At 34.1% G+C, this 18,605-nt stretch overlaps 2 protein-coding genes across 7 annotated transcripts in view; one reads left to right on the top strand and one right to left on the bottom strand.

The window, feature by feature from the left end:
• The window catches only part of LOC125663238 (uncharacterized), a 48,850-nt gene that overhangs the window by 27,658 nt on the left and 2,587 nt on the right, over nucleotides 1-18,605 (top strand). For 3 of the 6 annotated variants that reach the window (XM_056146153.1, XM_056146155.1, XM_056146154.1), the window contains exons 14-15: nucleotides 4,857-6,023; nucleotides 6,114-6,162. In XM_056146153.1, coding sequence (XP_056002128.1) covers nucleotides 4,857-6,023; nucleotides 6,114-6,162 — 1,216 coding nt within the window. Of the gene's footprint in view, nucleotides 1-4,856; nucleotides 6,024-6,113; nucleotides 6,163-7,608; nucleotides 10,795-11,875; nucleotides 12,209-18,605 lie in introns of those variants that run through there. The other 3 variants (XM_056146157.1, XR_008797608.1, XM_056146156.1) reach the window with 3 other exon arrangements.
• The window catches only part of LOC125662394 (uncharacterized), a 1,158,266-nt gene continuing 1,152,180 nt past the window's right edge, over nucleotides 12,520-18,605 (bottom strand). Inside the window, exon 8 of the mRNA XM_056146165.1 lies at nucleotides 12,520-18,224. The gene's annotated coding sequence lies outside the window, so the exon portion shown is untranslated. The remainder of the gene's footprint in view (nucleotides 18,225-18,605) is intronic.

The following is an 18,605-nucleotide window of genomic DNA, read 5'->3' on the forward strand; positions in this document are numbered from 1 at the left end:
CTCATAACTCCTATAAGTAATGCAAAATAAATAGTTGGGCAAACACGGACTCCTGGACACACCAAAGGCGGGAACCCTTGGTTTCTGGTACATAAATTAAGCCACACAGGTTACACTCAATGGCGTACACAACACTAGAATATTTACAATTCAAATTATCAAACGTTTTGGTACAGAAACTACGTCCAGTGCATCTTTATCAGAAAGACATTTAAAACGGAAAAATAGTATGTTAGTGCGGACTTTAAAGAATTGCATCCCCTCAAGGTTGTCCATTTGTTGAAACTAAATTTTTCATGAAAATCACCATTTTGCACAAGAAATGCACTATAAAACAAATATTAAGGACAGAATAATCTTAATTTTCTTTATTTTAAAAGAATTAAGCATAAATGATTATTTCAATAACTTTTACATAAACTATATCACCAATTCTACAAAAAATATCGTAGATTAATTAACATAATTGGATGAAATATCACACAAATTTGAAGACCCATTTCATAAAAAAAAATTCAGCCTAGGGAGAATATCTGTATCAAACTTTTTCTGAAATTGCTAGTGTAGATTTGAATTATAATTTTGCTTAATTTAAATGGAAAAAAATATGTGGGGTAGTGTACATTGGAACAAAGATTTGAACCATTTTGTGTACCCCACCCCCTTCTTACACTGGCATACTTTCTAAACAATAACAATATATGATTTGTTATAAAATATGTATTCTTCAATTCATATTTTCAAATTCGATATATTTATTTCATTATATGATAAATAGTCAGAAAACATAAACAATATGTACATATATACAATAATAATTCATTGATAACTAAAGAATGTGTAAAACATATACCCCCGCATCAGCATTATCTAATTTCCATGCACTGTGACCTTGATTTTTGACCTTCTGACCCCCAAATTGATAGACATCTTCCCTTCTTTGTACGTATCCATATCTTCAAATACAAAGTACTTGAGTTTTTATCTAGAGACCAGTTTTTACAGTCACCGTCTATGTGGCCATGAGGAAGAAATCTGCACTTCCTGGTATGGTTCCTCAAATGATGATAGCATGACTCATCCCTCTCACTTTGGTTATCAAATTGTCATTATGGATGTGGTTAAAAAGCAAACATTGGAACTCAATTTCTGTCAAAATTATGAAATTATTAACAATAGAATATTTTAGATACTATTGGGTTTACCACCAGACTGCTAATACACCAACTTCAACTAACTCTAATTTTTGTCTAGCCAGAGATTATTTTTAATGCCTTGCTCAACAAATTGTTACTCTAAAAGAATTCTTATGCAGAATGTTATATATGAATTTGATTGTGCATAAATTACTGTTTATGAAATATATACTGAAATTCTAATCAGGTTTTTAAACTATACATTTTCAATACCCTGTAAACAAATTTAACATTATCAAAACTTTTTCACAATTACACTTTCAAGGAATAATTAAAATAAAATTATCAACAAAATCAACAAGAAACAAATTATCGATGCAGTAGCCCAATAGAAACATATCAATACATGTATACATAGTCGCCAAAATGATCTTATGTTTTAACTAATTTGTACATGAACGGCTCATCAAAGTTCTCTAGATGGCAGAAACCCCCTTTTCTTTTGAATTCTTTTTAATCAATTAAATGCGTTGTATACGTTTGCAATTTTTAAAAACAATGATACAGATTTCATTTTTTAATCAAAATGATGCTTCAATAATGATACATTGAACGTTAGGAGCGAGATTTGCTTAGGACCGACTAGGCGGGATCGGCAAGATCGCATACTTAGTTTATAGATCTTATTTTTATATTAAAAAAATGTTCTGTATGTTGAAAAGCTTACAAATTCGGGTACTACATCTCTAACATTCTTCCATTCTCCCCTCGCGTCTGAAACTGTGCAGCTATGTACAGTACTGCACATGTCCTGTGTCATCATGTGTGTGATTGAGCCTGCTTGTCTGTAATTTTCTTTGTCTGCCACGCACTTCTGAGAATATCGAATGCAGCCTGGCGGCCGTTTCACTAAACTATCGTAGAACGTAAACGTAGACTTAATCGTGAACGTAGCACGTACGGCTGTTTCACTAAACATTCCGACTTGAGATTTACGATCAATATTGATCTTAACCACAAGTGGTCTAGGGCTATCATAAATGAACAGTATGGCCGCCATGCTGGTCCTGCTTAAAATCATTTTGTGGTAGTATTTACCTGACTGAGTTTGTGTATACTTTTGAAGAAAACAATCGCAATGACCTGCATCTGCTTTTGCACAAGAATACTCGATATACAATCCGAGCTCGAATCAGAAATCAAATAGAGTTATCCTTCTTTGTTACGCATAACCACAGAAATGCCAGTCTCACAGGGGCTAAGCCCGTTTTGGGCCCTGACTCTGTGATCCCATAAATATAGTAAATTTATATTCATTGTATCACAAAGTTCGGACCCAAAACGGGCTTGACCCCTTTGACCAATCTGCCAAAATAAATGAAAAGCAATGAATTCATATTTGAAAAAAGTGAGGAGGGGGTGTTAATCGATATATCAAACTTTACATGTAATAATAACGAAAACAGTTGTTAGAAAAGTAATAGGAAGAAGGGGGAGATATTGCTATATGTTAGTGTACATGTATATTTAACATTAGACAGAATTAGAGTAATTCTCATAGACACGTTCAGAAATTAAGTTTCTTTATTGAATTAAATCCGAGAAGTTGCGATTCGATGTACTCGGCTATTTTCCCCAATGGATCAATACAACTGACTAACTGCACAATACATGCACATTACAACAGGAGTCGAAATTAACTTTTTTCTACCACAGACTAATTTTAGCCTGTGGGTAAAAATTCTACAGGCTAAAATGAAAACCTACAAGCTAAAATAAAAATAATGAAGCAGTGCTCTTTTTTCATGCTTTTTTAAAATCAATTATTTTCGCCATCATTACTGAGCTTTTTGGGTCAACAGGCGTCGTTTGGACAAGGCACTAAGTTACGTAAGTCACATGGTGCAATGTTTAGGTCTCTTGACCATCACACCTCTAATCCACAACCTGCATTTTAACGCAGACCTGTCTAAATCTAAAGTCTTCCAATTTCACGCCACATCAGGGGTGTCACTAGTGATTTTTCAAAGCGAATCCCAGACTCATGGTTTATAAGCAGCACGATCACGAGTCCCATGAACTTTTTTGATAATCGTCTACACGGTGAGCAGTGCACTCGTGTCATCACTACAACCAGAGAATGCATTCATGTAGATAGGAAATTCTGATAAAATTGACTACCGGAAGACTTTGTAAAACATATACTCCAATTTCGTTTTAGAAAAACCTCATACTTGAAATTCAATTTAGTCTCCCCTATAAGTGAACAGGACTCGTAGCACATGTCTATATTTCTCATCATAACGCGATGTCCGACCTCTAAAGCATTTGTTTGATGCCGAGTTTCTAAAGAAAAAATAAAAAAATAAAAATCCGGATAGAAACGGTTATTGAAATCAGTTGTTTATGTAAGCGTTTGTATGATTCTGAGTGCAAGTTGAAGAAAAGCGAATAGCACATCACCGTATAAAACGGATACGATACGATCATGGTTTGTAAATCACCACTCGCTAAGATTTTCGAGTGCCCACTATTTTTACTCACTGTTTTCTAAATGTACTCGCAATTTCGAGCCCTGTACAATGTTTTAGGAAAATATGATAGCATGATTTGGAAATGGGAGAGGGGTCGAATTTTGCATGTGGAACGTTACTGTAGCTTTATGAAGATCGTTAGAAATTAAATATACAAACTAGGCCTATATGTATACACAGAAAAGGGATGGGTCATTATCGGATCCTTGTGGTTCCGATCCCTTGTTATAAAGTACAATATCAATAATATTAATGATTCTTTATAAATGATCTACATGTAGATTACATCGCCCAAACGAGAAAAATATAAAAATTATACAAACGCATGAGAAAAATAAATTTCAAGTCATTAATGGGACAAATTGAGTCCATGATTTGTTTGAAATTTATACGAATAAGTAAATACATATATCATTAGTGTTATAGTGTATTTTACAATAATGATAAAACGAATGCATATATATATATATATATATATATATATATATATATATATATATATAGGTAAAAAATGAAAAGATACACGAAGACGTTTAGTAAAGCTTTAGCGCTTTCATTTCAAATCTTCAGAAGCTTTACATTTAGTAACATAGCGACGTTACATCACAAACAGCGGAACGTTAAAAACTTTTAACTTAAAGTAATGCAAAGTATATATGTTAGGTTTTAGGCTATTACAATCCCCCCCCCCCCCCCACGAGTACGAGTAACCGCGTTTGTTTTCGTCAGTGGGCAGCGAGAGAAGGGTCTACCTCTCCAAGTCTCGTCCCACCATTTTAACTTTTAATGATTCGTTTAAAATCAACATTTCTCAAATTCTGGGGTCGTTACAATGATCTAATTTGCAAATACAGATTGTTATTGGGTCGACGTGTTTCATACCAATTGGTAGTCCGTTCTTTATGTACAACTTATGAAATCATAACGATGTTTAGAATAGTGCCACAGAAATAATTGATATTCTAAATCAGAAATGCAATAGCTAGGAGACAAATGATGTATACCAAGTATAGTATTCTTAATTGTGTGTGTAACAGCCTTAAAACTAATTATTATTGGATGGAAGGGTAATATGAAATTGAATGACTCAATCCAAATATGTGAATTTATTTCGGTAACAATGTTGGGTATGAGAAACATTTTGATCTTCATGCGCATCTTTGTTGAAAATTGGTTTTTGTTTTAGGATGTAAAAGAATATTTTTGTGACCTTCGAGACAAATTACCAAAGTTCAGCGCCCACGTTGATTATGGAAATGCATTCTGTACAAGTTTTGGTGGAAATCTTCGAGAAATTGAGGAATGCATAAGAAAAGTTGTTCAGACACTTCCAAATTGGGGGAAAAATATTCCAATGTGCTGGTTCCACATTGAAAATGAAATAAGGAAAATAAAGAGAAGAAAAATAATCTTGATTCGAGAATTTTTGGAAATTTGCGTTGCAAGAAATGTTGGGATTGAAAGCTATGACGATATCGTAAGGCCATTACAATATCTTCATAACATAGGAGTTGTACTTTTTTTTCATGAGGAAAATCTCAGACACTTTGTTATTCTAGATGTCCAGTGGTTTGTTGATGCTTTCAAACATGTCATCACCGATGATGATCACGCCAGTTTAGATATCCCTCACAAATTATACGTGGACTGGAAATCGTTTAACGAAACAGGTCTGCTGACTCGTTCTCTGTTGTTAGCAATTTGGAAACGCCGTAAGGACGGCAAAATGTACATTTCAAGAAAAGAGGAAATAATTTCCTACATGATAAGGTTAAACCTGATGACTGAGGTATCACTAGAACCGGCAAATAACTCGAAACAGTCAAATACATGGCATTGCCCATGCATGAATAAGCAAACATTCCCCACAGAGGAATTTGAAAACTTACAGAATTCGTCTATTCTGTGTTTCCAGTTTCATTATCTCCCAAAAGACTTCTTTCATCGGCTTATTGCTGCTTGTAGTAATCAGTTAAGATGGGAAATTGTCAAAATGGAATATCTGTGCATCTATCAATCGGCTACTCTCTTCTATGTCAATGGAACCAAAGTTTTGATTGGTATGTACAGTAACAACAAGATTGTGATTCAACTCCTTGATCTTGCTGAATCAGCTACAGTTGATTATCTGATGGTTCGGGAACATGTGACACACGTAATCGATCACTTGGCAGGGAAATTGGTAAACTGCAAGTACGACATTGGCTACATGTGCAAGAAAACTGTTTTTGGAAAGATGAATGAGCCTCTTTCACACTTCATAGCAGAGTCAGATATGGATAGAGACTGCATACATTGCCCAAAATGTGGATTCAAAAGAAGAGTAGTCGTGAAAGAAATTGTGTGGAATGAAGTAAGTAACGTGTTGAAACCAGTGTTTAACACCAACCGGTACGTGTATTGTGATATGTAACTATAATCTCGGTAAACATTTACTTTTTAGTCATTCAACACAAGTATACAGGGAAGACGGAAAGGAGAAACACAGAATGGTATGAAAAAGTATCTTTGCTTAACCAATCAGGCGTGTAAATATTCTTTTCGGTTAGCTCCCTACATTTAAAGCAGGTTCTCAAAGATTAATCTGGTTTTAGTTTGAGTTTTAGACATTGTCTTCGTGAATTGTATCTTAGCCAAGTATGTTATTACAACAATATTTTGCACCATTATTAACTATAGAATATTTGTATTGCTATATTCTTAAAGTTGGAAATCACAATCAGTCCAACCATTCGACACTTTTCATAAGATAGCCTACCGAGCCTCTACATGTAGCAGCCGGTGTACAACAACAAATATCACACAATAGTTTCAGTGTTAATCAATTCCTTCATGTAAGATAATAAACATTACAAAACTAAAAATCTGAAATGGTAGATATTCAACAGTGCTGGCAACATTTGCCTCGCTCAGTAGCCTAGATAGAGCTTCCCGAGGAAAATCAGAGCTGCACATAAATGTATCTCCGTGTACTTCACATTATATGACGTCACAATAAAAGAGTACGTCACAACATACAGGATTATATTCGTTTAAGGAAGTTAGCTCCTGCACTTTTGAGCACAACTGTGCTTGATGCTACAACTAAGTGTTTACTGGTTCAATACTGATTCCATTAGTGCAAACGTATTATAACATATATCTATTACTGAACCCTATCCAGTGGGAAAAACATTTGTCAATTCAAATTTTGAAAGGGTTTGGCAGGGACTATATTTTGTGGCGAAAGGATCGATCAATCAAAAATTATAGATCTACATATTACAGTGTCTGTTTCATGCAATGTATCTTCTATTTTTAGACTCCTATACGTCTATTTCAGTTTTATGATTTATAATACAAGTAGTTGAGACTTGGAACTAGTTCAAATGTTATAATTTATCAAATTTGGTTGATATGCTTTCTAAACATTGCACCGATTTTTGTTTTTTTAATTTTGAATTAATTTACTAAAAATATTGTATAAATATTCAGTAATTTCGACAATGATTTTTGAAAAATTTATCTCTAACTCCCACTTTTCTTAGTTCCGTTTTAGATTTTAAGGCAAGACTGAAAATTGTATAGAAATTGATATTACTCCTAATATGTCCTTTTAAACTTTTAAAGGACTAAGACCATGTTTATCAAAATTCGGCCTAACGTCCAAAGTGAATAATTTTTTGTTAGAAATATTCTCTAACATGTTCTTTTCCTATAATGTACTGGTTTCTATATGTAGAGTTCGTGAAAGAACACTATTTTTAGGTTTACATTACTAGTATAAATCCTATAATTTGCTCTACTTTGTAAGATTGCGTCATACAACGTCGCTATATATTGTTAGAAGTGGTAACGTATTGTAAAACATAATTATGCAATGAGCTGTTTAATATATAATAAGATCTTGAAAAAGAAATTTTCTTTCAAAATACGCAATAAGGTTATTTTACTTATAGCCCGAATGGCACACCATATTTTTCAATCCTGCCTTCATTCGGCCATTTTCACACGCCGCGCCGTTAGCCTGTTTGTGCTGTTCGTGGAAGTTGCAGAGGATGTACTCATCTCATTTCAACGTAAGTTTTAGAAATATGAATATACTTCACCTCTACTCGTTAAACTGTATAACCAAATAGGTGTACCAATTGCTCTTAAAAATAATAAACAAGTCGCATGGAACGAATAGTATGGTGCGCCTGTGGTGTGTTGACAAACACATAATATTCACGCATTGGGCTGTTGGAAATCCCACAACAAAGCTGTTAACTGTTGTCAACATATATTTATTGTTTATCTATTATAATTATATATTGTTAAGATTTAAAATTGTATGTATATCAGCTGATCAGAAAAATCAGCTGTTTCACGATCATGCCATTTTCAATTCCAAGTGCATGACCTTCTCGGGTCTATTTGAATTTTCTTACATGATGTTTGACTCACTTCACACTTTGAACTTTCCATGTATCATTGTATGGTCTAAAAAGTATTTGTATAGGTTAAAGAGACATATAATTGTATATAGATGTATATTTCCATAATGGTATATGTCTCTGGGGTAACATGTAGGCCTGTGGGGGGTTAAAGGTTGAATAATTTTCGAATGAGTATTCTACTATGTTTAAACTTAACTTAGTGATTATTTAGTAATCAAATAAAAGTTATATGATGAATCGATACATTTCTTCAATTTACTGTAAACAAAAACTGTTTCTGTGGTTTGGAATCTGTCTGGTATTAGTGCATAATAAATAACTTCATATTAGTCAATAAATATATTCTTGTTGTAGTGATGACATTTGCCAAATCTGTGAGAATAGAAAAAATTGTGTTAGGGTCAACAGAAATTTTTAATTAGGGTAGTCGGGAAAGTGGAAACCAATTAACATATATATATTTTTTGGCCTTACGCAGAAACATGGATTAGAAAAGTCGGAATGATTTTTACATTCAATAACTTTTAAATACTTAAAAGCACCATTAAGCCAGGAAAATCATAAGAACAGTTTGGTTTTATAATTTAAATATGCCTTATTTCAAGATAAATTGTAAACATGTCAAACTTAATTTCAACAATTACACTTACAACTTACATGCCTGCATTGGGATTAGATATAGAATCACTCAGAGAATGTTGAATTTCATGGGTACTACCATGATTTAAGCATATATTTTTTTGTTAGCTTATCTCCTTTATATTATTGAATATTAAATTTTTCCATACATCTACCACAAGAAAGAGCATGAAAGATAAAAATATTTTGTGAATTTGCTGATAATTGTGAAGTAAGATACATGTAATATATCAACATTAGCTACAACAAAAATTATTAGATGGGGAATCAAATTCAAATGAAATGTTTGTGTATATAATTATTTATGCAGAAATGTACATGTAACTAAACTGTCCTCTATTGTTTAGTTGGAGACATGTCAATCTCCCACCGAATACAAAAATGTAATTTTTCTGAATTCTGTATCAATGAAAATACATGAGGGCATGAAAGTACAACTTTTATATGAATATTATAATACAGGGGTTCGTGTTTGCCCAACTATCTATTTTGTATTGCTTGTAGGAGTTATGAGATTGATCACTGTTTGTTATCTTCACCTTTCATTTATGATATAGTTTTGATAATGATATAATACTGGAGTAATTTGAATTTCAGGATGATATAATATGTACAGCAAAAATTGATGGCAAGGGTGACATGAATCAGATTGACAAGAATCCATATTCCTACTCATCAATGATAGTGGCATCAGTGACACATGCGGATAAGTGTTGGACATCACTGAAGGAATAGCTTCCTTGTTGTGCCTGCCAATAGCAAGGTACCAGATTATACAGCAGTTATGTGGAAACAGATTCCCACAATAGGGGGACCAGATTGACACCTACATTGTACAGAATCAGGCAGTTATATCAGAACTGGAAAAACTGGATCCAAACAAGACTATATTGCTTGGAAGAAACATGTCGACTCTAAAGTTTAACCCTTATTAACCCATGGCACTTCTATGTCATTTGAAATATACCTGTGGAGGTTTTTAAAGTGTTTTTTTTTTTGGGGGGGGGTTGGGTTATTATTTGGAAGAATTCATATTTGATGATTCAAATGAAAATCTGCAGGTTGAATTATGAATGTCATAATGTACTTTTTGAATGATGAAAAGTGTAGAGTCAAAAGTTATCAAATTGTCAAAAACACTGGTCAGGTCTGAATTCATCATCTTGGACACCTTGCAGTTGGAATTATGATCTCTATGAAGAAATGCTGAAAATCTTGCAAAAGAGGAAATGACAAGTTGGGTCCAAGGCACTTGCATATATGCATGAGAAGGTGTTCTATCCAGGCTTGAGGTCAATTACATAGCAATGTAACGCCTTACATTACCTAGAAAATTTCACATTACCATTACTCCTATTTTGAAATATAATGTATTACATTACTTGAGAGTGAATTTACATTACACATTTACATAACATACTGTCAGATATTAAAGAAATGGCAGAAAAATTATTTCTGTATTATGATTTTTAATTATACATTAACATAAGAACACAAAATATTCAGCAATGTTAGGAAACATATCTATTAAGTTATTCATTGCATTTGATTGTCATCAATGTTTCAAATGCTTCAGTCAATCACTAATAAAATGAATTATTCTAAATCTTCGAAATATCATCAAATATTTGAAGTAGTGTAAATGTAATGAAAAATAATGTACAGTACAGTATGCATTACATTACCATTACTTGTAATGCAAAAATGGTCCATTACACCCCCATTACATTGAAACTGGTTGTCATTTAATTACCATTACCCCAGGCCTGGTTCTGTCGAGAGGTATTGAAATTCTCTGTAGAGACTTTGTCTCAGGAAGTGGCCGAGATTGATTGTGACAATTTTGTTGGATGTGAATTTACTGACACACATGTCTACACTTGCTACACAATATAGCATGTGGTGGTTTCAACAAGAAAGTTCTTACTCTGCAGGAAATGACGAATAGCTAATGGATTCACATTTTTTCTGACTTTTCTTCTGTACATTAGATGCATTGGAAAAACTTTCCTTTCCATTATCTTTTGCTGGATCATTCTTTGAAATAAAATCAAGTCCGAAAATAAAGTATTTTGGTTTGGTTTTTTTCAATGAATTTTAAAAATGTAATCTGTAATCCTTGCATATTTTCTTGGTGTTCTGTGATTGTTATTTTTATTTGTATTCAGGTATAATTTCATCTTCAGTGTCTTGAAAGAAATTAATTTTTCAATAACGCCAAGAAAAATGTAGTTAACAGTATGATATAAAAAAAAAAATATATTGACACGGGTAGGAATTGAACCCGGATCTCCCGATTGAAGGACGGGCTCTCTACCACTAAGGCACGACATCTATGACGTCACGCCTTTAAAAATCTTTTATATGTTTACTTGCCCTAGTTAACGTTATACTTTCGATATATCGACAATAGTTTTAGTTATATCAATGCATGTTCTATAAATTCTTTTCATTTTGATCTTAGTAATTCTGTTGGTGTCGTCTAAATAAAAACGTTCTATAGCATTGAAGGTCCGATTTGTCGGACAGCAGATTCGTTTGTTTACGCATCAAAATTCTATAGCTTTTGATAAAAACACCACATAGGGGTGTATTCTGCATGGAAATGATGTAGACTCCACATAAGTATGTTGTTTTAATTTTTCAAAGCAACATAATTAATAAAATACCCACAACTCTCACAAAAATAAATAATTCCGGATTGCTCTCGATTTAATTCAAAGTTGATATTCATCAACAGCACACCTTTCGATCCAAAAAATCGTTCGTACAAAATTTATTTGTATTGATAGATTTTGATAGTCTACAGTCAGTTTCTGGATCGAAGGTGGTGTTTTATATGAATTATATGACTAAATTTGAAAAAAGTGGAGATTTCTGCAGAAAACCAGACCGATACCGGTTTTGTCTTGTATAGAATTCCACAAGCTGACGTTTTGGCGGGGAAATCTTGGCACGTCGCGATGGTATAAAGATTATATTATCAAATGATAACAATTTTATTTCAATTAATTCTGCTTTATTTTTTAACACACCACAGGGCCGATATAGCTGAACATGGTCTTAGTCCTTTGAGATGAATTTTTTTCGAATATCAAGTGTAAAAAGCTCAATATTTCCATTATTTTGTCTTACACCTTTTTTACAGTATATGTATTGTTAGAATACATGATGTACATACCCCGAAGCGTGCTACTACACCAAAGCGTTTCGTTTTGTTCCTTGCAAACCATTCAACGGAATGTACAGACCGTTCAGCGTTCCGTGCAAATCGTTCAGCGTTCCATGTAAACCGTTCACCGTTCCGTGCAGACCGTTCAACGTTGCATGCAGACCGGTCAGCGTTCCGTGCTAATCGTTTCAAGCAAGAATTAGTCCGTGCATGATCAAGCCACACCCATATAAACGTGCAGATCGTTTAAACCACGCCCTTAGAAACGTACAGAACGTGCAAATCATTTTGGCATGGGATGTATGACAGGTAAACATTGTTGGGAATTTGAGCAGTTGTTTCAAAATGTCTCCAAGACTGGCTTTTAACAGTGAAAATATGCAAATAATCGAAAGAAAACAGTTTATCATAAAACCACCAGGTAGAGGAAAATGCGATACTATTTTATCACCCTTAGTAGTTTCTAGCAAGTGCAGAGACATGTACATATCTGCCCTCGATAGTTTTGGGGTTTTTTTGCATATAGGAAGAATTCGTTTGTATGATCAAGTTTCTCTTTATAAATAAAACATATTTTCATCAAAATTGTTTATCGAAACTATCTGCATTATATGCAAAGACCGACCTGTGTATAACTTGTATATTCTATGCAAATTCCAAACTGCTTTTTTTTTTTTTTACCACAATAGAGATCAGCTAATCCGGGTATTTGAAATTAACATTCGTACAGAAGGTGTGAAAATCGGCGGGGGCAATTGAAATATGACAAAAGAGGTGTTTATATTTTTGTCTCTCAAAAATGAATGTAATTTTCTATAGGTTTAAAATCGAGGCAAATGCAACAATCTAATTAAAATTGGATGTTAAATCCGCTCGCATATCTGCTGATCATTACTGCAGTTAGTCATAATTGTTTTATCTATTCATTTATATGTTTGATTTATTTCTCAATCTATTTCAATCATATTTTGACTGTTTCTTTTGGTTTTGTATTTTCTCTTCTTATCCAAGGTGACAAGTTCTTATCGACTGGCTATTACGATGTCTAGATGCAAGGTGAAGATAACGAACAGTGATCAATCTCATAACTCCTACAAGCAATACAAAATATATAGTTGGGCAAACACGGACCCCTGGACACCAGAGGTGGGATCAGGTGCCTAGGAGGAGTAAGCATCCCCTGTTGACCGGTCACACCCGCCGTGAGCCCCATATCCTGATCAGGTAAACGGAGTTATCCGCAGTCAAAATCAGTGTGCCAAGAACGGCTTAACAATCGGTATGAAACACGTCAGACAGCATTTGACCCAATGCGAGGTTGTATTGACGAACTAGATCGTTATAACGACCATAGAATTTGCGAAATGCTGACTTCAATCGAGACTGTTGAAATCCCTGTACCATCAACTTGTTTGTCAGCAGCTTACCTCGATTTAAAAACTGACTATACCCAGAACAAGCTCTTGTATATCGAATCAGTTGAGATATATAAACACCATATGCAGGTGATAATGGAATATTGCTACATAAATGTGGGAAGTTGACGATGGAGAAGCTGAAATCATCCCGTTTGTCATACAGTTGAGTTGTTAGTTTGCCGTTAATGTCTACTTTCAATAAAATATCTAAGTATGAAGCAGAAGTGGACGACTCTGTGGTGTCCTTTATTTCGAGCTCACAGGGATATATCAAATCGACATATGAATGAAAGCTATCATTGTTAATAGACAAAACGTCATCGATATATCTAAAAGTCGATAGATGTAACCCAACCCCCAAACCCCGCCCAAGAGTATGTTCCAGTCTTACCTGACGAGAACTTATTTTTATAATTTTATTTGTTGTGATACACGTATGTAAAAATGTATAGGTTTATTCAACATCTGTCGTTGAGAAGTGGCCAGGAGTACACAAATTGCACATGTGTTTTAATGGCACGCAGATTGAATGCAAGAAAATAGTGAAACAGACACGACTTTTTCAATGAATCAATGAATAAATAAAGTTGAATAATCATATTCCATGACGATACAATTTCTGCATCTTTTTCCTTTATTTCCGAAGTTTAAAATATTCATTTCCTTTTATTCCAACGTGTTCATAAGTCATAAGTTCATATTGTAACCTAGCAGCAAGGAAAGTCTTTATTCGACTTTATGTTTGTTTATTGTTGTAGAAATATATAAGTTAAGTCTAAGGCATTGACCTATAAGCAAAACAAATAACAATTGTATTAGACAAAAAGTACAAGTTCATAATTTAGATAAACTGTTGACAATAAGTTACCAATAATAGACCATACATTTATAATTTTAAAAAAACTAATCCTAGTTTAAACTAACCCCAGAATGAAACAAATAGTGCAGAAAAAATCAAAGTATGCATGGCATGATTATCGTTTTGTGCAGACCGTTCACAACCCTCTCCCCGCCAAAGATGTTTCACTCTTTCCTTACGAGAAGTTTTTTGTAATCATTTTATCTCTTTTCATACACGTACACATGTATATATGTTTATTTAATATCTGTCTTTGGGAAGAGGCCTGTAATATACAAATTGCCAATGTATTTTAACGACACTCAGAATGAATGTACAATAATAGCGAAACAGACGCGACCATTTGATATTCGTTTTCAATGAGCTCAAAACAGGAATGGATCAATATAATTTGATTCATCGGTATTCCGTCACGATACGATTTTTGCATATTTTTATGTAATGATTGATTTGTGTTGCTTACGTTGTGTAGACAACATCAAACAACTCAAGCAAATCTTGACTCAATTTTAAGTACAAAAATGTCATGTGTAGAACACTGTAGCTCAATAACAAGCATTGTAACCCCGGATTTTCTTTTTAATTTCCTAATTCTCCTTCAATATAGAAATCAAAAATACTCTTTCCACAAAATTGGCATGACCTTCAACTCGATACATATATCGACATTTAATCTATTAACAATGACAATTTCCATTCATATGTCGATTTTATATACAGTATCCCAATGAACTCGAAATAAAAACACTACAGAGTCTTCCACATCTGCTTTGTACTTAGATATATTATTGAACATATATATTAACGGCAAACTAACAACTCAACTTTATGACAAAGGGAATTACTTCAGTTTCTCCATTGTCAACCTCCAATAACTGTAACAGTATTCCATAATTAACTGCATATGGTGTTTATGTTTCTAAACCGATTCGCTATGCAAGCCCTTGTTTTGCATTTGACCACTTTTTTAATCGAGACAAGCTACTGACAAACAAGTTGATAGTATAGGGGTTTCAGCAGTCTGGTTGAAATCCAGCAATTCGCAAATTAAATGGTCGTTATAACGGTCTAGTTTGCCAATACAACCTGTCATTGGGTCTTATGTTGTCCAATTGTTAGGCATTTTTTGCATACTGGTTGGACTACGGATTGCCCCATTTATCTTATGAGGATGTATGGCTCACGGTGGACGTGACCTGTCGATAGGGGATGCTAACTACTCCTAAGCACCTGATCCCACCTCTGGTATATTCGAGTTTGTCCAATCCTTAATTTCGAATTCTTTATCGGAGTAACAACTGTTGTAAGATTGATCACTGTTCGCTGTCTTCCCCTTTTAAGGTGTAAAGCTCCTTATCAAAAAATTATATATTATTTCTCTTTGGTATTATTGAAATTTCAGTTTTCAACGTCCGTCGTAAGATGGGACGTATTATCTTTTGGACCTATCCGTCCGTCTGTCCATCCAAGATAATTGTTTTCCGGAGATTTTCCCTAACATATGCATTCACAGCGTTGAAATCTAGTCACAATCGTAAGAGTGAGTTTGCATTTCAGGTGGATTAGTGTACTGTGACCCACTAAATGTATGTCTAACAGTTTTCCGGAGTTTTTCGTTACTGAAATTCAGTCAAAAACTTTCTCTTGAAAGAATACAAGTCCAGTTTGCATTTCAGTTGGATTGTTGCACCGTGACTTACGTTAGGTGTAAAATTGGGTCAGATTTCCAGATTTCTGTTCGTTATACATATATATCGGTATTGCCCTGAAATGTAACCACAACCTTCTTCTCAGAAAAATAGATTCAGTTTGCATATCAACTTAATGGGTGGACCATGACCTATTTTTAAGTAGGTCAAATAAATTACTTGTCATTTTCTCATATTGCACTGAATCTTTGGCATCATTGTATGAATTATCGCTTTCGATATTCTTGTTCATATACATTATGACGAAAGGTAATTTTGATATATTGACCTTGAAATCGCCCTTACATTTCTGCACAACACGAGTTCTTTCCCCAGCTGTTGCAAACCTTACCTTAATATCGATATATGGTATGTTTAGAAATGGACTCCTCTGTATAAACTAGATATCTTTTTTTTTGTAAAACAAATGTGTCCCCAGCTCCCCAAATTGGAAGTGCTCCAAATGAAACATCCTCCCTTAAGGCACTGCATGGTATGGAGGAAAAGCATGAGCAAGAACACATATATCGTGAACTCCGATAAGTTACATAGGAGAAGTGCTCACAAGCTATTTTACACCGTCCACCCCTCAGATTCACTATAACTTTAAGGACAACAGTTGGATCCTCCTGTCCCTGCAATATGCACACCTGCAAATGGCATTGAAGTATTGTACAAAACTTCAAGTCTATTGGATAAGCCACATAGGAGAAGCATTCACAAGCTATTTTAACATCCTCCACCCCTTTTAGACCCACTATAGCGTTTAGGAAAATAATTGGATACTCCTGTCCAGAAAATATGCACATCTGCAAATGGCAATAAAGCATTGTACAAAGTTTCGAATCTATCCGATAAGCCATAGAGTAGGAGAAATTTTCACAAAGTATTTTACTTCACCCTTCTTAGATATACTATTTCTTTTAATATCTGATCCGTCAATAGTTCTTTCATAGCCTTTTCGTCGGCGCGTGTAATATTACTAGTCTAAGAAAACATTCTAATTCTACATTTTCCTCTAATTACGTCTTCTTTGACTTGTCTGATATATTCCCACATTTATGTAGCAATATTCCATTATCACCTGCATATGGTGTTTATATATCTCAACTAATTCGATATGCAAGAGCTTGTTCTGGGTATAGTCAGTTTTTAAATCGAGGTAAGTTACTGACAAACAAGTTGATGGTACAGGGATTTCAACAGTCTCGATTGAAGTCAGCATTTCGCAAATTCTATGGTCGTTATAACGATCTAGTTCGTCAATACAACCTCGCATTGGGTCAAATGCTGTCTGACGTGTTTCATACCGATTGTTAAGCCGTTCTTGGCACACTGATTTGACTGTGGATAACTCCGTTTACCTGATCAGGATATGGGGCTCACGGCGGGTGTGACCTGTCAACAGGGGATGCTTACTCCTCCTAGGCACCTGATCCCACCTCTGGTGTGTCCAGGAGTCCGTGTTTGCCCAACTATCTATTTTGTATTGCTTGTAGGAGTTATGAGATTGATCACTGTTCATTATCTTCACCTTGCATCGAGCCATCTATAATTATTTTAATCACAAGATTTTGTGACAGACAGACGGACGAACGGACAGAAAGTACAAAAAACAATATGTCTTCCACTGAAAGAAGGGATACATGATAATCGCATCATAAGCAATCGGTGCGTAAGTTTATGTGTATCTGCTATATTTAGTTATGTATTTTTGATAAATAGACTGTATTTCATATATATGTTTTTACGTGTTAAACCTACAAGCTGAACATGCTGTAAGTTATCAACATATCAACAGTCATCAGCGAATTACCGGGGTTGTCCACATTCCTATGTATATCATACTGTTAATATACATGACAGAAATTGCTTCCCGCACTTTCCAAATGCATAGATATATCTAGATTATATTTCAGAAAAATTCATATTGTTTTTTATAGCAGATGAACCTGAACTTTGCCGCAGTTTCTGTAGTACATGTATGAGATTATTTATGTACAAGAGGGAATTTTTAAATGCATCAGTCATTCAGATTAGGGGCGATTTCAAGGTCACAATATGATATGAATATTACCTTCGTGTATATTATATATTAAAAATGGGAAATGATTTGATATCATAAAGGAATAATATATAGAATCATTTGACAAGAAATGTTTTCACGTATACATCTTATCACTTGATAACATTAGTAAATAATGACAAAATATTATGACACTTTCCCCGCGATACATCTATCAGAACATGCATGCTGTGACGTATTTTTTCATTGTGATGTCATATGGTGGGAAGTGCATTGAGGTACATTTATAACAGCACTGTGATTTTCCTCGGATAGCCTTAACTCAGCTGCGTATCTTGGTGTTTTGCAATAACAAAATGTTACGTAATAATACGCTGACGTCATGAGGAATTGTTACCATGTACAAAATGTATGGTAGCTTGGTTGCAGTAATTATATGGGTAGTATTGTTTTGGTGATTAACCACTAAAACATAAAATTATTCTTGTGAAATTGAGAATACTTTCACACCATAATTATAGTACATATATAGAAGTGCGTTATAATTTCATTGAGTTTCGAACGATGACTATAGTAGATCAATGTAAAATTTGTTTACTGTTTGAAATCAAAGCTTAAATTATTTCATATGTTATTGTCAGATTATATTTATCAACCTATTTAAAGTATGAACTGGTCTACTTAAGGAAGTCAAATTCCTCTTGCTATAATAAAA

The sequence above is a fragment of the Ostrea edulis genome, chromosome 8, assembly GCF_947568905.1.
Source record: "Ostrea edulis chromosome 8, xbOstEdul1.1, whole genome shotgun sequence".
In the NCBI taxonomy this organism is placed as follows: Eukaryota; Metazoa; Mollusca; class Bivalvia; order Ostreida; family Ostreidae; genus Ostrea; species Ostrea edulis.